Source organism: Rhineura floridana, chromosome 4, assembly GCF_030035675.1.
Source record: "Rhineura floridana isolate rRhiFlo1 chromosome 4, rRhiFlo1.hap2, whole genome shotgun sequence".
Taxonomy (NCBI): Eukaryota; Metazoa; Chordata; class Lepidosauria; order Squamata; family Rhineuridae; genus Rhineura; species Rhineura floridana.
Genome location: NC_084483.1, coordinates 106,365,072 through 106,389,923, shown reverse-complemented (window position 1 = coordinate 106,389,923; position 24,852 = coordinate 106,365,072). Strand labels below are relative to the sequence as shown.

Genomic DNA, 24,852 nt, shown 5'->3' with positions numbered 1-24,852 from the left:
CTGTCGTCCAATCCACAGCTATGTATTTTTCATCAGGATAAGGTTGTCCTGAGGCCAGATCCATCCGTTATTCCTAAGGTTAACTCAATTTTTCATAGGGCGCAGGAGGTGGTTCTCCCATCATTTTGTCCTAATCACACTTCTTCCAAGGAAAGGGCCTGGCGTTCTCTGGATGTGTGCAGAGCCCTCCATTTTTACTTAGATAGGACTTCTGGGTTCAGGAAAACAGGCTCTTTTCTTTTCCTTTGGCAGGGTTACCAGGGAAAGGAAGGTTTTATCTTCTTCCATCTCCAGGTGGCTCAAGGAGGCAATTGTTCAGGCTTACCAGACTCTGGGGAAATCGCCACCAGGGGGAGTCACAGCCCATTCATTGAGGGGGGCTTCTACTTCCGCTGCCTTTAAGGGGAGTTTCCCAGTTGAGGACATATGTAGACTGGCCACATGGGCCTCACTGTATATGGTCTCCAAACATTATAAAATCGACTCCTGGGCTTCAGTGGATGCAGCCTTTGGGAGGAGGGTGTTGCAAAGGGTAGTTCGTGCATGACTTGTTGGCACCCGGAATCCCGCCCAAGAGGTCATTGGGCTCTGGTACATCCTGAGAATCTGAATGCCCTCCTGGAACCACTGGGGAATAAATAGAAATTCTTACCGTGAATTTCTTTTCCCAGGGGTTCCTGGAGGGCATTCCCCCACCTCTTCATTACAGTGCCATTAGTCTACTCACGCTAGTTCATAGTGGCTTCTGCCAGTGCCCACATGTGGGGGAGGTAGTTAGGACCTCCTTGGGGATTTCATGGCATTATCCAATCTATCTTTTTACTAACTTTCTGTCATTTTTCTCTGCCTAGTTCCATGGTGGTTTTTTTTTCTTTTAATGAGTTTGGAGACACAGAGTTTTTCCACTGAGGGTCAAGGGGCCATCCCTGCTCTTCCAGTCAGTCTGGAGGATGGGATGGCTCCTCCCCCTGGGTGAGGTAATTAGAAGATAGGACCCTGCCTGTTGCGCCAGGGGGAGGCGCCATCCTGAGAATCTGAATGCCCTCCAGGAACCCCTGGGAAGAGAAATTCATGGTAAGAATTTCCATTTATTCCATACTTTATTAATCTGTTGCTTGGTCAGATAAGTCACAGTTGTGGAGTGGTAGTGAATGAGATGTATTTGGCAATTCAATTTAACCTTAGAAATTTATCAATTTTTATTAAGGATAATTGGTTATTGTACAGTGTACCCCTCTACCAAGATGGGGCCTATAATGAGCTCAGTGTTAAAAAGCATTGCTCGCAAATAGCTAACTTGTGCACCTATTTCTAATTCAAAATCTTCTGTGAACAAAAATCTATACTGGGTTAACACTTTCTTACCTTAACCACTGCATTAACATAAAGCAAATGTTATAATAGGTGAGTTTTTTTCACTGTGGGGTTGCTTACACCCTAGTGTCCTGCTGCCATTCCAAGACACCACAGCAAGGCTTTTCTTTCAAGTAACAGAGAAAGATGTATTGAGGAAACCTCGGTATAGGTTTGGCAAGAGTCTCAGTATACTGGAGATCATAATCAAGAGTCTGAGATCAGGTTCTGGAGTACTAGACTGGACAGTAGCAATGAAGATGTCCCAACAAGTCTCTCACTCTTTCCATTTAGCTTTTAAAAGAGCAAGGCATGGCGATCTAACTAGTGGAACTCTTACCCCACATGGAAAGACTGTGTTTGGAGGTGGATGGTTGTGCAAGGAGCCTGTAGCTGCCTTCGTCAATGGAGGAGGCACCAAGTTGTTGGTGACAGAACAGGGACATGCCCCCTAGGCACCACCTCCTCCTCATGCTCTGTTGCTTCTCCTGTTGAGTTGGTGGCTCCCTTGGTCCCCAGTGGTGTGTCCATCTCTTGGGGCGGAGTGGGGACAACGGCTGGTGCCTCTGGTGCCCCTTCCCCAACAACCTGAGGCAAAGGCGGTGGGTCTTCATCTTCCACCCCAGCTGTCTCCAGCTCACTCATCCCCTCCTCCTCATCCTCTGGACTGCCACTCCAGTTCAGACTTGTTAGAACTATGGGGCTCATGACACCTAGTATCTTGGACATGCAGTGTTTCACTTTCCTCATTCACTTTATTTGGAATCTAACTGACCTATATACTTCTAGTAAAATTCTAAAAAATCCCAAAATTTAACAGGAACTTGGGGGCATACTGAAATACAGAACAGCAGACCCACTTAAGGTAGACAAACATGAGGATTTAAATCCAGAGAAAATTAATTACACTTAAATCATTAGGACAGAGTCACTAAATTAAATGTCATTAATTTTGATGGAACTTAACCGTGGCTTATTCTGGATAGAGAGACATTAAATATAAAGTGGGAAAGAGTAGGGAGAAAAGGTTTAAATTTGTTGTACCCTTTGGAGTCAGCTATAATCACAACTGTGTAGGAGACATAAGGAGTATCGCACTATATGCTGTTAGTCACACTCTTTCCAAACATGAGAAAGGACTGTAGCTCAGAAGGCCCCAGGTTCAATTCCTGGCACTGCCAGGTAGGATTGGAAATGCTCCCTGTCTGAAATCATGAAGAACTGCTGCCAGTCAGTGTTGACAGCACTGAGCTAGATGGGATAAGGCACCATTCTATGATTTTGTGTGTTTCATAAAATAACCAGGTGGCAGCACTTACTCAGCGGTGGTACTTCTACAAATTTTAAAGCAACAATATGACTTTTATATTTGTGCTAGGGTGCCTCCCGAGGGCTCTTTCCATTTCATTATGAAGTAAGAAACAGAGTCTGATGAAAAATAGAGGTATGGTGTCAGTCCTTTGTTCTGCATAGAGGCTCCTGCCTCAGGCTCTTTAGAGTTCAGTCTTCATGGAAAAGACAAAAAAACAACAGACAAGGAACCTGCAAGCATAAGTACACGGTCTAGAAGGATTATTAATACACATTCTGTCAATAGAAAAAGATAAAATGCAGTTACAAACAGACTAGTTATATTCTGCAATGGGCTTTCACTCTATTAGAGTTCTAAATTAACTTGTTCAGCACTTGTCAGAAAGAGGTATTTTCATTACATTTCTGCTTAGATTTAAAATTAGCCTCTTCTTCCTGAGGGAACAATGTTTGTTACAGGAAATAGCCTTTCCAAGATGTAGCAAACAGTAATGGTTAACTGAAGTCTTGTGTGTGCTCATCATGACATAGTATTGATTGAAAAGCTTTGTCTCTAGAAAACACTCAGGGCTGCTGTTCTGTAATAGGTAATTTTGCTGAATCGCTGAGGTCCAGAATCTTTGTTCTGTGAAGCTTTTTCAGTTATGCCATCCTTTGCATTTAATAAACCAAAAGGATAGTCATCCAAATCCATATATTATACATAAAAAGGAATATAAAAGATTCATTTTCTTTATGCAGCTTTATATTATCCTGCTTCCTTCATGAAATCCTGGCCCATCTTTCTTGGTATAATATTTACAAATTTCCCTAGAACAATTTTAGTTTAAGAAGATCTAACAGGAGAAAGCATGGTTGTATCCTTTCTTCTGCAAGCATAAATAATTCCATTTTCTTGTTGAATACACAAACTGCCTGAAGCATAGGGTCATAAAATCATTAACCTGTACTAACTTTGCTTCTCTTCCAGCATTTCAAAATTTGAAGAACGATGCTGTTTCCTTTACGTGCTGCACAATTCAGATGACTTTCAAATCTATTTTTGTACAGAACACCACTGCAAAAAGTATGTCTTGACTAATAATTCAGTGTTTAAAAACATTTTTTGAAAATGTGCCACCTACACAGTTCTCATGAAGGTGATCCTGTGAACTTCTGTGGTTTAGGAATTTAACCTCAACTAGTAGGATCATCTTTGACCGATTTTGTTCAACCTGAACATGAGATTTGCACACTGTATATTATTAGAATAAATTGAGACTCACAGATAAAATAGAGACATTATTTATTATGTGGTTTTATTATGCGGAATATTAACACATTATTTTTCAATCTACACATGCTGGTCCATTGTACACAGAATAAAGTAGTGTAGGTGGTAGAATTCTGAACTCTTACCACTTCAGATGGAAAGGTTTTTTGGAAACTACATTTAAAAGAAAACCCTGCATGGGTAAGTAAGCATACCAGGGGAGGAGGCTACACGAAACATTTCTTCATGGGTGTGTTAGCTAACTACATGCAGGATGGCTTAATTTTAAATGAAGCAGTGCTAAAAATATGATACACACTCCCATATGCCTGCAGCCTTTAGTACAGTCTAGAATTCTGTTGGCAGTGTGCTACTTCATTCTACATAATATGTTGAACAGCTCTTCGATAGGAATTGGAATTGTCAAAGAAAAATAATCTTCAACATTCTAAAAAGGATCAGCAGCTGCTGATGCACTGGGTAATGTTTACAGGCTTCAAGAAAACATGAGACAATGAGTATGAAGTGATGTTTAATAAGGATCCTTACAAAAATCTACCCATCGAAATTTCTCCTTGATTTTTGATGTTCTGAGTTATGTGGTCTTGCTTAGAGGGTGGCATTAATATGCTAAGCAACATGCCATTCTGGTGTTGGTTTCCAATATGTTTTCAAATGAATAGCTGGCCACATTTTTCAGTTTGTCTTCCCAGTGTGCAGGATCAGAGAAAAGATTGTGCAAATAACAATAATGATCATCATCTTGATGCAATCATGCATTCACAGCAAGACTGAATCATTGCGCATGTGTACAATTACAGCACACAAAGGAATCTTAATGTGATAATACAGTTGTTTCAAGATTCCTTCTTGCATGATATTTTATCAATGTGTTCCTGCACAATAGTGGTGTGTAAAGAAAATAAGATGCAAACCAAAACTATGGCAAATTGTGCAACTGACACTTAGTAAACTGAAAGGCACACAGAATAGGGCAAAATCAAATTGTGGAAAAATAACAAAACAGATGTGTTAAAATTGTTTTTAATTCTGTATTTTAAAATTGTTGTAACCCACCCTAGGACTTTGGGTGAAGGGCGGGTAATAAATGATGATGATGATTCATCCCTGTTGTTTAGCTGTGATAAAATTAGGAATTAATTTCTTTGGAGTACAATATTCTTAGATTATGCATTGATATGTACAGTATACACACACACAAATGGCAACTAAATATAGGTTTAAAAACAATACAGAATAAGCAACTAAAGCAGACACCTTTTCACTCAACTGGAAAAGGTTGACGTAATAAAAACGTAACCAATTCTTTCCTGAAAGTATAAATGGTGGGCACCTGCTGTATCTCAACAGGGAAGTTCTTCAGCAGAAGAAGCCACACTGAAAGCCCTGCTCCGAGTTACTGTGAAGCAGGCTTCTGATATTTTAGGAACTACGAGGAGAAACTCTCCTGCAGAAAGCTGGGTATATAACAGATAAATTGGTCTCTCAAGTGACTTAGTCCTGAGTTGTATGGGGCCAATCCAGGAACATCTGTAGCTGTCTTAACAGCCAAAGATGCGATCTAACTCGCATTTATGCCAGGTTGAGGTGAGTTGGATATAGCAGATCTCCTGTTGAGCTGGCTGGGTCCTGACTCAACTGGACTACTCTGGGCTATGCCAGCATAAGTCCCTCATCCTGGCTGCGCCAATGGTCCACGGGGAAACCCATCCTGGCAGAAGGCCTGCAAAAGGGGAGTTCCGGTAGCATGTTGGCGGGACTGGAGGGGGGGAACTTATACAATATCCAGGTCCCATTAGGCTCGCTCCCACAGCCCTTCATTGCGGCAGCCAGTACACTGGGAAAAGGGGTGGCGGAAGGAAACATGTATTTTGTTTCCTTCTGCCACACTCTGTTGGGGCAGTCAGTGTACTCCCCTCCAGGTGCTGGATGTGATGGCCCCTTCCTCCAGCTCTGCCTCCACCAGCTTTGCTCCTGCTGGCCTCCAGCAAGTTAGATAGTTCTGCCTAGCTAGTAAAAAGCATTCCTAGCCACTAAAGACACTGCACCTCCAGTGACAGAGCTAGGAACATCCCCAGATTATGCACCTTTTCTTTCAGGGAGAGTAACACACATGCAAATACATACACACATAATGAATCCATACAAAATACTTTTTATTGAGTGAGGAGATAAAATGGATAAAAACCTATTAAGAACACAATGAAACAGTCATAAGCAACAAAAAAGATGTCAACCACAAGATTTTATTTTGCTGTAATATTATCCTTTTCTTTGCCAGATTTTTTGAAATGGTTAATAGCATCACTGAAGAAATAGGAAAAAACACAGAGGAAGGTGAATGTGATGGAGACTCTCTAGAGGTAAGCCAGTTTGGCATTCATGCTACTTTTCACACTTTTGAGATTTCCATTCTCTAGAACAGTTTTTTTGCAATGAAAGGGAGTTTCATGATTTAACTCTTAAATATTATATGTATCAAGGCCAAGACTTTCATTTTTAAAAAATCTATTGTATTTCTTAGCTGATTAAGTAGCTTGATTAGCCTTAGGTGCTTTGTATCTTCATCTCTTCCATATGGAAAGAATTCAGTGTCAAAAACTTCTTGGATGTTCCAGTAATAGTTAATGCAGCTTTTCTCAAATGTGATGCTGCTGCTTCCCCCCCTCTAACCTTATTTCCCCCCCTCTAACCTTATTAGATGTTTTAAGCATGTGTGCTTACACACACACACAAACACACACACACACACAAACCAAGCTAGTAACTGCATTCCCTTGTGTCACTTCTTTCCCACCCTCTATACCTCCTGCATTTTACCTCCCTGTCCACCTCCTTTCATACACATAGGCCTCCTGGGTTCTACTGTTGGCTTGTGTGCGTTGTTGTGTGAGACAGCATACATTACGTTGGAGTTAAGTTGAGCAAGAAACTTCTTCAGAGCATGTTAAGAGTCTTTATTGAAAGACATTAAGGCCAGAGGCTTAAGAGTAAATACATGTAGAGATTCTTCAGTCACCCCCCTTCTGGTACATCTCTCTCCATAGATAAACACAAAAGACAGCCTCTCAGCTCAGAGGCATAATTCAGAAGAGAACAACACATAGACTCTGTTACAACTTTCCCAGCTGTTATCAGATGGCTACCATAGCAACGGCCCTGGCCGTCCGTTCCCAGACAGGACATAGACATAACTCCCCCTTAACCACAGTTACGTCTTCACACTTGCAGGCTTCATGGAAAACTACTAGAGACAGTAATGCCTACTGGTCACCAGCCCAACAGCCTCCCTTTTTTCCATTAAGACTGCAAAATACACACGAAATACATCTCCATAATACATAGTCATACAGTCATACATTTCTACAATACCTCTTGCAATACATTTCAGTACATTGCATTTTCAGTTCAGTACAGTTCAAAAGTATATCTCAGTACATAGCAGTACATTTCAGAAACTCTCTGTACATTTAGCTTAAAACGTTGTTCAATCAAACTTTGGTTCAACACATGTCAAATAAAGTGTCTCAGGATCCATGTCCACAACTTTATTCATTCCAGGACTTGTTATTAATCCCACAGTAAATCTGTCAGGCGGTTTGCCTAAATTCGCTCTCGTGGAGCGTCTTAAAGGAACCAGAGCTTCGGCTCTCTCTGCCCCCCCATTTGTGCTTGTGCTTGGCACCGCGTGCCCAGGATCTTCCATTTCCTCAGCTTTACGTTTCTTCGATCTGCGTTTCCCACAAATGAGCTCATTCAAAGCATCTCTGAGAGGAATTTGTGTACCTTCCACTTTAATGTCAACATCTGGCTTAAATTGTGTTTGTGTGTCATTTGTTCCTGTAAGAAGGACTGTCTCCCTTTGATCCCAAGGCTTTTCTGAGACTTTAATGCTTCTGCTCAGAATTAACTGCTGTGTTTCTGGACACCAAACTCTGAAATATGCATTCTGAAATCCCAAAACAAAACCTTGCTGTGCTCTGGGCGCAAGCTTGCCCCTCCTTTTTCCCTGTGGAATGTGGATCCAGCACCTTGCCCCGAATTTTTGAATGTGTTGTATTCTAGGCTTTCTGCCAGTAAGTTTCTCATAAGGAGACATTCCAATAGCACTATGTAACACCCTGTTGTGAATGTAATTCGCATAAAGAATTGCCTCTGCCCAGAAAGAATTCCCTAAACTGCAATCCAGCAGCATGGCTCTCATTGCTTCCCCAAGCACCCTATTTTTTCTCTCAGCAGTTCCATTGGAAAACGGGCTGTGTGGAGCAGTGAAATTCTGGTTTATTCCCTTACTCTCCAGAAAGTCACTCAATGCTTTACTCGTAAATTCTCCACCTTGGTCCGAGCGTAAAGCCCCTACCGTGACCAAGTGTTGAGTTTCGATTCTCTTAATGAACAGTTTCAGCTTCTGCTCAGCTTCACTTTTATGCTTTAACAGAAAAACATGACAAAATCTTGAAAAATCATCTACCAGTACCATGTAGAATTTCGCACCTCCTCGTGAAGCATTTATTGGCCCTGCTAAATCAACATGTACTAGCTGGTAGGGAGCTGTTGTGGTTCTCTCAGCCTCCCGGTTTATTGGTGCAATAGCCATTTTAGCTTGATTACAAGAATCACAATCCATTAACTGCCCACAAGCCTTTAAACGCATGTCTTCACTGTGCAAAGGGGTTTTTCTTACCGTGTCAAGGTTTGCATGCCCCAGCCTTTGATGCCATTCATGGACGCAGCCCTGATGTACCTGTGCCTCAGCGTTTAACACAGCACACCCTGCTTGACTGCTCTTTATTACAAACTGTGAATCATTAAGGCCTCCCTGCATGCACACTTCATCTCCCCTCATTATAAAACATTGGTCTTTGTGGAACAAAACTGAATAATTACAACTCACCAGTTTGCCCACTGATAAAATATTATGAGCCAAGTCCGGAACGAACAAACAGTCTGTCATAATGCCAAGCTTGTCAAATTTAATCAGACCTTTAGCTTTTACGGATTTCCGTGATCCATCAGCAAGTAAAACAAAGTCCTGCTCATCTGTAGACGTGTAAAACAGACTCCTGTCTTTAATTAATATATGGCTTGCTCCGCTGTCGACAATAAAGTTAATTTGTTCCAAGTCTTTAGACTTCTGTTTACAAACGAAGTTCACTCGTCCCTGCTTCAAGCCTCCGTCCCTGGAGTTTCGCTTGATTGCACAATCTTTACGGAGATGCCCACGAGCCCCACTGGCAAAACAAGACTTCAGCCGCTGCTGCTCCCGCTTGTTTTCCTGTCTGCTTTCGGCAGCCTGCTCCGGTTCGGCATATTTCTCCTCCTTGCTTCTGACAGCTTCCACCGGCTGGGCTCTCTGCGCCTCCTGCCTCCGCTGCCATTCCTGGGACATATCCTGCAACGCGTCCCACGTCTTTTTAGCCGACGGCTCATCTCTCACAAACATCAGTAGAGAATCCGATAGAGCCAAGATTATAAACGCCTGCGCCCTCTGGTCTCGACGCTTCCAGGCCGCGGTCGGTACCGCCGGGGTTTTTTCTTCAATCACGTCCCATAAATCCTCTGTTATCAGCAAAGCCCGCATCCTTGGCTTCCAGCTGGCAAAATTCTTTTCATTAAGTCGTTCCACCGGCAAGCCTCCCCCAGACAGGTTTACAGCCATGTTGCTCACCTCCGTCTGGTTCAATCAATCAAGCTGCCCTCTGTGGAACTCCGTCTGCCTTTCAGACCAGCAACTTACTCCGGTGTAATGCGCTGTGGAGCGTAACCATCCTCTGCTACCACTGTTGGCTTGTGTGCGTTGTTGTGTGAGACAGCATACATTACGTTGGAGTTAAGTTGAGCAAGAAACTTCTTCAGAGCATGTGAAGAGTCTTTATTGAAAGACATTAAGGCCAGAGGCTTAAGAGTAAATACATGTAGAGATTCTTCAGTCACCCCCCTTCTGGTACATCTCTCTCCATAGATAAACACAAAAGACAGCCTCTCAGCTCAGAGGCATAATTCAGAAGAGAACAACACATAGACTCTGTTACAACTTTCCCAGCTGTTATCAGATGGCTACCATAGCAACGGCCCTGGCCGTCCATTCCCAGACAGAACATAGACATAACTCCCCCTTAACCACAGTTACGTCTTCACACTTGCAGGCTTCATGGAAAACTACTAGAGACAGTAATGCCTACTGGTCACCAGCCCAACATCTACATATCTCTTCTCTCTGTACCACTTTGTTTTCATTCTGAGGGAAGTGGGTTTGAAGCCATCAGGATTTGCAACTCCACTTCTCTCTTCCAGCAACATTGGTAGTGTTATAATACATTACACACACACACACACACACACACACACACACACACACACACAGTGAGCTACAATGGTTTACAGGCCTATTGCAGATAAATACAAAAATCCTTTTTACATTCCCATCTGCAAAACGTTGAATTAATATAAAAATTCTCCAAAGAACCTTCATCTTAAATGTAAGTCAGCATTTGGTATGTGGCATTTTATATTATCTATGACAAGTTGGTCTGAGTATACATCTTCCTTCCATCTTGCAACCCTAAGTATGTCCAACAAGTGCCAGCTTTCATTGTGTTCTTGAATTCTATGTGATAACTGCAAAAGCCAGCACAAACACTGCTCCTATATTGAATTGAAGATCTGTTCAAGGGGTCTGTGTGTGAGGATGCTTCTGACGTGTCTTTCCTTTGTGTGTTGCTGATAATGGCTAGTAGCACATGGTGTGTCATCTAATTAAGTGCATCTTTCACCATTTGCTGCCACATGCATTCATAGCTAAACACATTACATGATACATTCTTTTACTAGACATTACTAGGGCAGTGAGTCAGCATAAGCCGCACAGTACAATCCCTATAACATATAGTCACTCATATTGATTATATAGCTACGAGGGTGGCTCTATACTATAGTCAGCATGACTTTTTCGCATTCTGCAATGTTAAATTGTAAATACCCCCTCATGCCATTCTGATCCTTTCCATAAGCTCATTTCAAAACAAAATCTTACAAAACTTAGAGTCCTGAACTCAGAAACACTTGCTTAACAACTCTCTACATTTTCATGGTGATACACAAGACAGTCAGAGAGAATTGAGAGTTCAAAGGGTAAAAAGAGGGAAAAACCAGATCCCTTTTGGACTTTTTTCTCTCAAAAGTTCTCTTAATATGTTGAAATTAATTAAAAATCAGCCATGTTCACAGAGTACCTGTAATACTGTTACTGACCTTGCCCCATACTTTGATCTTCACCTTCTGCAGTTTAAAAGTTTTTTAAAAGCCTGGCTGATTTTTAATTAAGAAATTTTGGCTTGAACTCAATGATAATGTCCGGCATGCTCAGTAAGAACCAACAGTGTTCTAAAAGCCAGACTCACAGCTGTTTGGCTTGCCTAATCGGGGCCACAGCCACGCCAGACCTTGATTTCATGTGAGACAGTCATGGCTTCCCCCACAGAATCCTGGGAAATGTAGTTTGTGAAAGGTGCTCAGAGGAGACTGCTATTCCCCTGGCAGAGCTTCAGTGGCCAGACTGGTTTAACAGCCACCTGCTCTGATTGAAGCTCTGCGAGTGAAATATGGCATTTCCTAGCAACTCTCAGCACGCTTCACTAACTACACTTCCCAGGATTCTTTGGGAGAAGCCACGACTGCCTAAAGTGAAATAACAGTCTGGTGTGGATGTGGCCAGGGACAGCTTTGGTTTAAATTTGGGTGGGAAATTTTGGTTTAAATTTGGGTGGGAAAGTAAAGGGGCTTCCTCTCTGCCTAGTTGCCCACCCAATCATCTCCCCTCCCCTTCCTGTCCTTCCTCCTCCCCCCTCCCCTCCCCCAGGTCAGTTTCACCTATCCTAAGCATGATTGCACAGGAGTAAATCCCACTGAATTCAAAAAGCATGCAAATGATCAAACCTTCCCTCCCCTCTTCCTCCTTCCTATCCCCTCCCTCTTGCCCCTTCCCTCTCCCTTCCTATACCCCTCACTTCCCCTCCAACATTTCCTTCCAATCCCTTCCTCCCCCCCTCCCCCTTCTCCCCCTCCCCCTTCTCTTCCCCCATGGTCAGTTTTACCTATCCTAGGACTAAGACGTGGGAGACCAGGGTTCAAATCCCCACACAGCCATGAAGCTCACTGGGTGACCTTGGGCCCTTCACTGCCTCTCAGCCTCAGAGGAAGGCAATGGTAAACCACCTCTGAATACCACTTACCATGAAAACCCTATCCATAGGGTCGCCATAAGTCGGAATCAACTTGAAGGCATTTTCAAGCAGGATTGCATGGGAGTAAATCCCACTGAACGCAATAAGTATGCAAATGATCAAACCTGCCCTCCCCTCCTCCTCCCTCCCATCATCTCCCTTTTGCCCCTTCCTTCACCCCTCCTCCCTCCCCTTCCAATCCCCTCCTTCCCCTTCCCACTTCTTCTCCTCCCCTCTCTCCTCTCACCCTTCTTCCCCCTATGCTCCCTTCCCCTTCTTCCTTCCCCATGGTCAGTTTTACGTATCCTAGCCATGATTGCACAGGAGTAAATTCTTCCAATCTACACAGAAAGTGGATTGGCCTGTGAAAGACCAACCCAAATTGTCTTTGCAATTTGACAAATTTGTAGGGCAGTACAATATCTTACAGAGGAGGTCAGGTCTCCTGCTCCCCTGGCGCATTCACTATAGCTGCCCAATTTCCCTGCTTTTTAAAGTTTGATAGAAATATCTGTTGGCTATAGGTACTTTCTTAAACTGCAAGGTTTTTTGCCTATTAGTGAATATAGACTTATTAGACTCCAAACAGTAGTCATCTTGGAAATGTTGATTGGCCATTGAAGTGCAGGATGTAAATTTAGAAACAGATAGAGGTTTTGCTATGTTTGGAAAACATGGATCTTCTAAGATAGCTCTTAGAATTTTTCTTCCCTGCTGACAGCAGCAATTTCATTCAGGTAGGGCATTGCTTCTCCCTGGTTTCAGTTGTTATTACTTACTTGTAAGCACAATACAAAATTTAAATGGGATAAAATTTAAATGATAAAATTTAAATGGGATAAATATAAGAATCATAGATCCTTTCCCTTTGCTGTACTTTATTTATTTATTTCTGTTGTAGTATGACTACGAATATGATGAAAATGGTGAACGAGTTATTCTGGGAAAAGGCACTTATGGCATAGTTTATGCAGGACGAGATCTGAGCAATCAAGTCAGAATTGCCATTAAGGAAATCCCAGAAAGGGATAGCAGGTATAGTAATGGTGAACACTGACATCAATGTTTGCAATTAACTCTGCTGATTTTAATTGTAGCATTCCCAGAAGAGCTACTATCTGCTCTGTAGTTCTTCACGTGCTTTACATTCTGTAGGTTTTCATGTGCTCTGTATTCTCAAACTGTGGAGTTGGCCACCTGTGTAGGCAGTCAGATAAGAGGATTAGACATGTCCTGTTCAACTCTGGCAAGAGAAGAGGAGATCCTTCTTCACATCAAGGAGCTGCATGCATAGGACTGCTCATGACAGTCACTGTGGGTTGGGGGACACAGAAGATAGTAGGCTGGATTCAAGCATAGTGTGTTTTAGAGTAGACCCATGGATATCAGTTAGACTTAAGTTAGTCATGACAAAGTTTTTATTTTGTAAACCACTTAGAGATTATGTTTTAAAACATATTGAGCAGCCAGTGAGTGAATGAATGAAGCAAGGTTTGATTTTAGTTATCCAAAGTTCTCCATACAACATCATGACTGGGTTCTCAAAAATATTCACCCATCCTATGCAACAGCTTTCTACCCTCCTGATTGCTGCCACAGCCTTCACATGAGAGTATGGGAAGTGTCATGGGAAAAGGGTAGGCCCCTTTTCCCCTAAGAAAGCACTACACTCACTCTAGGACAGCCTTTCCCAACTAGTGGACCACCAGATGTTGGACCACAATTCCCATCTTTCCTGACCATTGGCAGTGCTGGCTGAGGCTAATGGGAGTTGTGGTCCAGCAACACCTGGTGACCCGCTAGTTGGGAAAGGCTGCTCTAGGACATCCATCTGCATGCATTACATAATTGCAGTTGTCCCATGCTGGTCCTATTAACAGCATAGTCTAGGTGATGACTGAAGCACCTTTGATGTAAAGACTGTTGAAATAGCCCACTTGATCTCTGAAATTGGAGTTGCCTCATTGTGCCCCAAAATAAATACTTCAGATGGTCAGTAGCATGATACTGCAGAAGAATCTGAATGTATGGATTTGTTAAAAAAATGCAATCCTTATACCTCAGATCAGAGAGTCAGTCCTGATTACACTGGTGGCTGATATTTGCAACCAAAACCAAACTAAAACAAAACCAGTGAATTGGATGATCTACTCACATGATCACTGCAACAATGGAATGACTGTTCACACAACTTAACTATTCATATGAGCAGAGGTGGGGTTGCAAAAGTTGGCTGCCGGCATATCAAAACAGACTCTGTGTCTCAGCTTTCCAGAAATAACAGAAAATCACTGGAAAAGGCAGCCAGATAGGACATGTGAGTAGGTACTGCCTGGAAACTGAATTTCTCTCAGTGAAGAGAGGAAAAATGTTATTGTGCTTAAGGTAAACATCCATGGTTGACATTTCCTATAAATGTTCCACTTTAAAAGCTTTTCATTTTGAAACAAATGCTGATGAAAGTTAAAGAAGAAAGCCCAAAAGCAGGACTACAGCTGAACATCAAGAAGACTAAGGTAATGGCAACAGAAGATTTATGTAACTTTAAAGTTGACAACGAGGACCTTGAACTTGTCAAGGATTATCAATACCTCGGCACAGTCATTAACCAAAATGGAGACAATAGTCAAGAAATCAGGAGGCTAGGACTGGGGAGGGCAGCTATGAGAGAACTAGAAAAGGTCTTCAAATGCAAAGATGTATCACTGAACACTAAACTCAGGATCATTCAGACCATGGTATTCCTGATCTCTATATATGGATGTGAAAGTTGGATAGGGAAAAAGGGGGATAAGATAAAAATCAACTCATTTGAAATGCGGTGTTGGAGGAGAGCTTTGCGCATACCATGGACTGCGAAGAAGACCAATAATTGCGTGTTAGAACCAATTACACCAGAAGTATCACTAGAAGCTAAAATGATGAAACTGTGGTTATCATACTGTGGACACATCATGAGAAGACATGATTCACTAGAAAAGACCATAATTCTGGGGAAAACAGGAGTAGAAAAAGAGGAAGACCAAACAAGAGATTGAATTGAATTGAATTGAAACTTTATTTTTACCCCGCCCTTTTTCCAAACTGGAACTCAGGGCGGCATCAGAGATGGATTGATTCCATAAAGGAAGCCACAGACCTGAACTTACAAGATCTGAACAGGGTGGTTCATGACAGATGCTCTTGGAGGTCACTGATTCATAGTGTTGCCATAAGTCGTAATCAACTTGAAGGCACGTAACAACAACAAACTATCAGAATTGCTGTTGCAAGTTGTATTTATGATGTATATCACAGCACCACAAGCTATGGAACTCCGTACAATGAAAAATGCTGATTAGAGCATTCTAAAGTTCCCTTTTCTTTTAGGTATTCCCAACCTTTACATGAAGAAATAGCTTTGCATAAGCACCTCAAACATAAGAACATTGTCCAGTACCTTGGCTCGTTTAGTGAAGATGGGTTCATTAAGATATTCATGGAACAAGTACCAGGAGGTAAGAAACTTTGGGTTAAAAATTATATTCAGCTCTCTTCTGGGACACTCATTATTCCTATGCAAAAAGCACATACACATCATGGAACTTATTTTTACTTCAGACATTACACTAAGATACGGTTTGTTTTCTGATACAGAGATGGTTGTGTTCATAGGACCCCGACTCACATTTCCAGTAAATGTATGAGGGTCGGGGCCCTATGAACACAACCATCTCTGATGATTATGATGATCTTCCTTATTTGAAAGTTGTTTTCATTGATATTTTTTTCTGTATTACAGGCAGCCTTTCTGCTCTTCTGAGATCAAAATGGGGACCATTAAAAGATAATGAACAGACTATTGGTTTTTATACCAAACAGATTCTTGAAGGATTAAAATACCTCCATGATAATCAAATAGTGCATCGAGATATAAAGGTGGAAAGTTTACTATGAATTTTAAATGTAGATGTCTTAGCAAAAAGAATTAGGTTTATGTTATGGACATGAAGCGATCTTAACTGCTCTCTGAAGCAAAATGCAAATGTTAATCTCCACTTGATGATGTTAATCATCATAAATAGTAGTGAACATTTGATACATAACTGGAAGAGAACTGGATTAAGTTCTCAGTGTCTTAAATTTATGAAGACTACTGTAATCCAGTGGGGAGAGACCTGTTGGAATTCTTGGCCAGAGTTCAAACCTCCCTTTCCAGTTGTAGGCTTACTTTGTGGCTGTGCATAAACCACTGTATTTTTGACTCATGTCCTTCTAAAATGTTGCCTGCATAGAATCAAATGGAGCACTATTTTACTAGCACAATGTATGCACCCAGTGTTAGAGGATGGATCAGTACTATTGCAACAGCACTGGCTATCCGTTGCCACATGGTATTGCAATAAACAGTTATATGGCACAGAAAGGCCCATATTGGGAATGAATGGAAGATGCAATCTGACATGGATTGAAGCACCCATGCCCATAGCAAATTGCTAGGTCTGCCCAGATGTGTGTGAATTTATTAACCTGGTTTCATTTCTGTCTTTTCTTATATAGAGGTAAAAATAAAATGGCTTTGAAATATAAGCCATTTGGATATTTTAAAATGTAAAGTAAAATACTTGAGAGATTATATATAAACTAATTAAAATTTCTGTAGAAAGCATGACATTGTTCAAATATTATTAACATAAAAATATATAAAGCTAGAACTTCAGAATGGATGGTTTCTTCAGAAAGTCTCAATAACAAAGCTGCAGTTTGTTCAGAAGATATTTGAAAGATTTTTCATTATCTTGTTTGTATTGCCTTCTTTATATAATGTAGCTGGATGGGAGGTGGTGCTGTTCCTGCTCACTTTAAATGGCAATACCCTGTCTTCCCAGGCCTCTACCACAATAGGAACAACTTCTAACTCGCACTGTATTTTGCTGCCCCCAGACTTTTACCTTAGATCTTACTCACTTCAGGATGTGAGGATAGGTGTGAACTTTAATATTATACTGTATTACTCTCCCTCTGTTCAGTAACTGAACATTAGGCATGGGATGATGAAAACAAGAATATATCTATTAATATATTTGATAAATATAACACAGTAACAGGTCACAGTTCTAACAGAACCTAACTTCTATACGCACTCTCTAAATCAGACTCTGTCTCTGTCACTCAGCTCCTGTCTCAGTCCTATCTCCTGTCAAACCCTATCACTCTCCAGAACTATTCCCTATCAAACTCAAAACCAATACCCTGTCTGAATCCTTCAGTACACGTTGTCTCTATATATCACACTCCTCCTCCCTCTCCACTCTCTCAACCAAACAGCATTCATATGCAAATAACTGCTCCCTGACTTATTCACTCAACCAAACAGTATTTACAATAAAAAACATCAGTAACGTCACAGACACCCTTAAGTAAATTTTCATTTGAGTAATTAAGTTTCATGGAACTAGAAACAAAGTGACTAAACTGTAGCATCATCCACTTAATTCCATTTTAATGAGACATTTCAACATTCATTTGAGCTGCAAACGCAAGGTCAGTCATATGATAAAATAAAAATAACAATCCCAAATGTTCTCCCTTGCAGGGTGATAATGTACTTATCAACACATACAGTGGAGTGCTAAAGATTTCAGATTTTGGAACATCAAAGAGGCTTGCCGGCATTAATCCATGCACTGAAACATTCACAGGTATGTTTCTAAAGTATATTGTATATTGTGGAGCTTCCTAATTTCAAAGTAAAAGACTATGTAGAAGCATAAATTAGATATTAATAGATAGATGGATGGATGAATAGATAGATTATACAGCCACAAGAGTGGCTGTATACTATAGCCAGCGTGGATTTTTCACATTCCACAATGTTAAATTGAAAATACCCCCATGCCATTCTGATGCTTCCCATAAGCTCATTTCAAAACAAAACCTTACAAAACCTATAGTCCTGAAATTAGAAATACTTGCTTAATAACCCTCTCAATCTCTATGGCGATTGTCCCATCCAGAGCCGAAAGAATGAGGCTTGAGTGTGTGTGCAAGTAAATCTTGTTTTATTAGAGTAATGGATACATCAAAGGCATTGCGCTTCATAGGAAACCCTACGCTAACTCACTAGAGTCCCTAACTATACTCTAGACATGCTCTGCAGCGTGTGAAGGAAGTTGACTCAACGACCCCCCACTGGGAGCGGCAGGCTTATATAGGAAATGTTTTCGAACGTAATCTCTGACTCCTTTGTAATTCCTGTCTTTGCCCTGTCCGTTTCTCGCGGCGACGGGAACGAGGAGACGGGACGTGCATCCAACAGCTCATCTGAAGACACCTGCTCCCGAGCAACGGGCTCGAGGTCAGGGGACGGTGCCACACTGGAATCCTCCTGGGAACTGCTTGGTAAAGGAGGAGCTGGCACTGACTCTGAACCTTCCCCCCACAAGTCCTCTGCATCAACTGGGGGCGGTGCACTTGGCTCCTCGGAAAGGGCGTTACTCGTGGGAACTGGCTGGAGAGCAGGCTGCCCCCCTCCCGCACGATCCTGCTCAGACGCAACAATCCCCAACTCTGCTTCTTCTGGCTGCGGAGGTGCCTGAAACTCATGCCTCCCCCCTTCCTGTCCCTTCTGAGTTGGCTGCAGCGCAACAGCGATACACAAGACAGTCAGAGAGAATAGAGAGTTCAAAGTCTAAAAAGAGAGAAAAAAACCCAGAGCCCTTTTGGATGTTTGAGTTCTTATAATCTGTTGAAATTCATTAAAAATCAGCCATGTTCACAGAGTACCTGTAATCCTAATACTGACTTTGCCCCATACTCCGACCTTCATCTTCTGCAGTTTAAAAGTTTAAAAAATGCCTGGCTGATTTTTTAATTAATTTAAGACATTTTGGCTGGCGCCTATGATAACGCAGGGCATGCTCAGTAAGAACCAACTGTCAGAGTTCTAAAAGCCAGACTCACAGCTGCTTGGCTTGCCTAATCAGGGGCCCACACCCACACCAGACTTTGATTTCACTTGAGACAGTCATGGCTTCCCTCAGAGAATCTTGGGAAGTGTAGTTTGTGAAGGGTGGTGAGAGGAGACTCCTGTTCCACTGAGAGAGCTCTAGCTGCCAAACTGGTTTAACAGCCAGCCACTCTGATTGAAGGTCTGTGAGGAGAACAGGGCGTCTCCTAGCAACTCTCAGCACCCTTCACTAACTACACTTCCCAGGATTCTTTGAGAGAAGCCATGACTCTCCAAAGTGAAATAAAGGCCTGGTGTGGATGTAGCAAGGGACAGCTTTGGTTTAAATTTGGGTTGGAGGCTACATGTGCCTGTTGTAGAATAAAAAGGTAGGGAAAACGCTGAAAAGCAATGATACTGTTCACAATGTTTTCTTTTTGGAAAGGAAAGGGTCTTCCCTTCTGCCCAGTGCCCACCCACCCAATCTCCTCCCCTCCCTGCCCCTCCCCCAGGTCAGTGTTGGACTACAACCTGGGAGACCAGGGTTCAAATCCCTACACAGCCATGAAGCTCACTGGGTGACCTTGGGCCAGTCACTGCCTCTCAGCCTCAGAGGAAGGCAATGGTAAAATCACCTCTGAATACCACTTACCATGAAAACCCTATTCATTGTCGCGCCCAGGTTGGGAGGCAATAACCGGACTCAAGGGTGTAAGTAATTCTTTCTTTATTAAGAAGATTTCAATGTTATATTTAATGCGCTTCATGCAGACATCTAGTCTAACTCACTAAAATTCCTAACTATCTAATCCCGCAGCATTGAAAGAAAGTTGACAGAGCAAAGTTTTCCTGCCTCTCCATCGCTTATGAAGGAGGGAGGCGGGTGCGTAGCCTTGCGCTTCTTCGGAGAGATCCCCCTTCCTCCGCCTTTCTCTGCTCCTCCCTCCGCTGCCGTCGCCAAGCTCGAGGGGAGGGTGGATCCTTGGGCCCCTCTCCTTCCGAAGTATTGACATCCCTATCCCGTGCGGGGGGGTCGGGAGAGTGGAAACTGGACACCGGCTTCTTCCCGGGGCTGCTGGGCTGAGGAGAGGTTACGTATCCTCCTCCTCCTCCTTCAACCCCCCTCCCCGCGGCGCGAAGGGAGGCGTGAGAACTGGCAGGGATGAGTCCCCGGCAGTTGGAATCCCAAGATCTCTCACTGTTGACATCTCTCGCCCCCCTCCTCTTCACTTCCCAGCTGCAACTCCTGGAATTCCAAATCCCCCTCCCCACTCTCTCCCACATCGTCTTCAGGATCCCGATCCAAAGTCTCGACATTCATAGGGTCAACATAAGTCGGGATTGACTTGAAGGCAGTCCGTTTTCATTTTCAAACATGATTGCACAAATAAATCCCATCGAACACAAAGTATGCAAACGATCAAACCCACTCTCTCTTCTCCTCCTATCCCCTCCCTCTTGCGCCTTCCCTCCCCCTTCCTTTGCCCCTCCCTCCACATCCCCTTCCAATACCTTCCTTCCTCTTCCCTCTCCTCTCCCTCCTCTTCCTCCTCCCCATGGTCAGTTTTACGTATCTTAAGCATGATTGCACAGGAGTAAATACCATTGAACTCAATTAGCATACAAATGATCAAACCTGCGCTCGTCCTCCCCTCCCCTTCCTGCCTGCTCTAATCCTCCCTCCACTCTGCTCTTCCTCCTTTCCTCCCCCCTCCCCCATGGTCAGTTTCAGCTATCCTAAGCACGATTTCTAAATCCCATTGAACTCAAAAAGTATGCAAATGATCGATCCATTCTCAGCAAATTTGCACAGGATCCCATTTCTTACCTCCCGGATTAAAAAGCAGGGAAATTCACTAATAGGCAAAAAACCTTGCGGTTTAAGAATGTACCTATAGCCCACAGATATTTCTATCAAACTTTAAAAAGCAGGAAAATTGGGCAGCTATAGTGAATGCACCAAGGGAGCAGGAGACCTGACCTCCTCTCTGAGATATTGGACTGCCCTACAAATTTGTCAAAATGCAAAAACTATTTGGGTTGGTCTTTCACAGTCCAATCTACTTCCTGTGTAGCTTGGAAGAATTTGTTAACATGTGCCTCTGAGCATATGGTGAGTGGTGGCAACACCTGCAATCAGCCCAAATAACAGAAAGAAGATATGTGCTGTGCTGATCTTGTTTTAGCAGGGAGGAAGCAACATTATTAAGACAGTTGATATAGTTCAAATGGTCACTTTAAATATGTCTGATTTACTTTGCAATTTTAATGAAGTTTCCTACAGTATATTATTTTCTTTTGCTTGTTTCTGTGAATATGTGAAATACAGCAACACTTTGCAAAATTTACACTAAAAAAACTCTAAACACAATTGTGGAATAATGGCACTGACTATTCTGCAGAATAGTCTCCAGTGGACCTCAGGAGTGTCTCAGTGTGCACAAGATAAAACAGTGGGAAGTGAAATATATTCTAGCAAAATTCTAGGTGTGCTCTGTTTTTAATTGACCATGCCCACTTTGCCTTAAATAAAGTGGTTTAAACATAGCAGGCTGAAAACATGCATCCTCTTTTTTCCAACAGCTAAGAGTCATTGCTGAAGTAGCAACATACTGTAATCAGTCTGATTTTACATCAAACTGCAGTTTCAGATTCAACTGTTAATGCACCCAAAATAGAAATAGAACATAACCTCTAATTTGAAACATAAAAGGCTGTTTTCACCATCATATGACATTGACCAATAAAAAGGCTTTGAAATTAATAAAAATAAATTTGACACAGATTTCTAGGATGAATAATGAGGGAAATAAAATTTTCTAGTTTAGATTCTCTGTAGAAATATTAGTAACACAGGAAAGAAGCAAAGTAAGAAGAACACCAACAAACATACAAAAATATAATTCTCCATCTTTGGAGATGGCAGGTATTGCCACCACTCACCATATGCTCAGAGGCACATGTTAACAAATTCTTGCAAGCTACACAGGAAGTAGATTGGACTGTGAAAGACCAACCCAAATTGTGTTTGCATTTTGACAAATTTGTAGGGCAATACAATATCTCAGAGAGGAGGTCAGGTCTCCTGCTCCCCTGGTGCATTCACTATAGCTGCCCAATTTCCCTGCTTTTTAAAGTTTGATAGAAATATCTGCGGGCTATCAGTACGTTCTTAAACTGCAAGGTTTTTTGCCTATTATTGAACAGATAAATTAGAGCTTTCTCCCAGGAAAGTGGGTACAGGATTACAGCCTTAGTTTTATACATTTTTGAAAACCCTGATATGGGCCGAGATCCTAAGCACACTGACTTTCAAAGTTCTGTTGAAGTCATTGGGAAATGTGTTCCAGAGTGTGCTTTTATTCATTTACCAAGTTGTGGGCATCAGATAAATAAAGTATTAATAATCTTCCTGTGTGATGCGCAGTTTCTTTCACCGTTATCAGCAACTTTCCTGATTCCTGAATCAATAGAAATCCACACAGCTACCGCTACCTGACCTTCCTTATTATCGGGAAACATTCTGATAGAGCTAGAAGCAGTACTCTTTTGGTAAAAAAGGAGGAGCCGGTACTCATGCCCTGATAAAAGTGCTGTGAGTGCCAGAAGAAAATGGTTACCCTGTGCAGCAAAAAAAAAGGAAGAAAAGAAAAAAACAGGTGCGAGTACTCTGTGGGTTCCATCACTAAAGTTCCAAAACACACGCACGCACGCACGCACGAGGCCAGCTAGAGGACGTTTATATCCTTAGATGGGTAGGTTATTGTGTGCACTTCATTCTCGTGCACAATCTAGCAACCAAGACAGCATGCACACATAGATACTTAGATATTAGTGTTGATCAGTTGTTTGCGATGCTGTGTGTGTAATGTGTAGATTTAGTTCCCTTCCTCATTCTCCCTTTCCTGCAAAGTAGCTAATGAGTGGTATTTAGGGTATCTAACTGAGCTTCATAGATGCAGATTTGGATCATGACCAGTGTGTATTTTTGTCATGTTTCACTGAATTTTTAATTTCACTAACATTTGATGGTGATGATATTAAATTCAATATTAAAACCTTACTAGCATAAAATAATCTTGAGTCAATGGAATTCCAAAATAGATTTCACTGTGGTTTAAGTCTTGTGTGGTGTAAGAGTGTTGGATTCGGACTGGGGAGATCCAGGTTCAAATCCCCTACTCAGCCCTGAAGCTTATTGGGTGACCTTGGGCCAATACTATCTCTTAGCCTAACCTGCCTCAGAGGATTGTTACGAGGATGATGTGGAGAGGAGAGGCCACCTTGAGTTCATTGGAGGAAAGGTGGGGAATAAATGTAATAAATAAGTAAACATATAGAACAAGAGCTAGAAGAACCCCGACAGCTAGTGTAGTGTCAAAAAAACTGCACTATGAACTAGGAAGTTCTTTATATTAATCTTACCTATGATATTACCTCACTAGGTGACCTTAGGTAGGTTACTGCTGCAAGCCATTTTGTGCCTGATTGCAAATAAAGTCAGGACATAAATGTTACTATGAAATGAATGCTGGAATGACTAAATAAAATCTCTTTGCCTGTCTTCACACTTCCATTTATAAATTGACTTTTATCTATAGTGATATTGTAAGAATTTATGAGTTAATGGCCTGCCTTCAGATTTCCTGGTCTAATAAACCATGGTTTATTAGATTGAGAACAAGCATTGTGCCCATGCCCTCCTTTCCTTCTTTCTCTTGTGCACCATAATGGAACAGTTCTGGTGTTTATTAAACCACGGTTTCTTGATCTTGGTTTCATGTCTTGGTCTGTAAACAAATATTAAACCATAGTTTCTTGGTTCAGATGTAATGGGGAAACTGTGATTTAATAAATCACAATAGAAATACCCATACTGTGCACATGAGGGAAGAGGTAAGGGCAGAACATGGGCACAAGGCTCATCTCAGCCTAATAAACCATGATTTATTAGACCAAGATCATAACAGCCACACTGGGCCAATATAGGCAGAACACTCTGAAGTGCTATATAAATTTTAAGTAACGTTTTAAAAATATTCTTATGAAGTCTGGGAATGTAATGCTTAACTGTGTGCTTCCTTTTAGTTTTAGCTATTGATCAAAGAAATTCTTGCCTAAGTGAAACTTTTTTTTTGTTTTAACAGGTACTCTTCAGTATATGGCACCAGAAATAATTGATAAAGGACCAAGAGGTTATGGAAAAGCTGCAGATATCTGGTCCTTAGGCTGCACAATTATTGAAATGGCCACAGGAAAACCTCCATTTTATGAACTAGGCGAGCCACAGGCAGCAATGTTTAAGGTTAGATTATATTTATCGTTTGTGTGTGAGAGGTTTTTGTAAAAAAAAATCGTGTTATCTAATTAAAAGACTAAGCTGGAGAAGAATTGTGTGTGTGAGAGAGGGAGAGGGAGTGAGAGAGAATGAATGTTTTGGTGAGGTGATTCAGTTGAACAGGAAAATATGATGAAGAGAGAATGCTAAAAAGTTATTCAAATTATAAGGGATGCCTGTATTTTAAGAAGATGTCTCTCTGTGATGGAAGATCTTCTTGATTTTTTTTATTTTTTTATCAGGTTGGAATGTTCAAAATACACCCTGAGATTCCTGAATCCATGTCACCAGAAGCAAAAGCCTTCCTACTGTGCTGCTTTGAACCAGATCCAAACAGGAGAACCTGTGCTAATGAACTTCTTGTAGATGAATTCTTAAAAGTCACAAGCAAAAAAAGGAAGTCCCAATCAAAGCTAACAGGTAACAA

General features: G+C 41.8%; 1 protein-coding gene across 4 annotated transcripts in view; it reads left to right on the top strand.

The window, feature by feature from the left end:
* The window catches only part of MAP3K5 (mitogen-activated protein kinase kinase kinase 5), a 200,675-nt gene that overhangs the window by 151,997 nt on the left and 23,826 nt on the right, over positions 1–24,852 (top strand). For all 4 annotated transcript variants that reach the window (XM_061623946.1, XM_061623944.1, XM_061623947.1 and 1 more), the window contains 8 exons: positions 3,635–3,730; positions 6,219–6,300; positions 13,061–13,194; positions 15,529–15,656; positions 15,941–16,077; positions 17,735–17,840; positions 24,235–24,392; positions 24,668–24,845. In XM_061623946.1, coding sequence (XP_061479930.1) covers positions 3,635–3,730; positions 6,219–6,300; positions 13,061–13,194; positions 15,529–15,656; positions 15,941–16,077; positions 17,735–17,840; positions 24,235–24,392; positions 24,668–24,845 — 1,019 coding nt within the window. The remainder of the gene's footprint in view (positions 1–3,634; positions 3,731–6,218; positions 6,301–13,060; positions 13,195–15,528; positions 15,657–15,940; positions 16,078–17,734; positions 17,841–24,234; positions 24,393–24,667; positions 24,846–24,852) is intronic.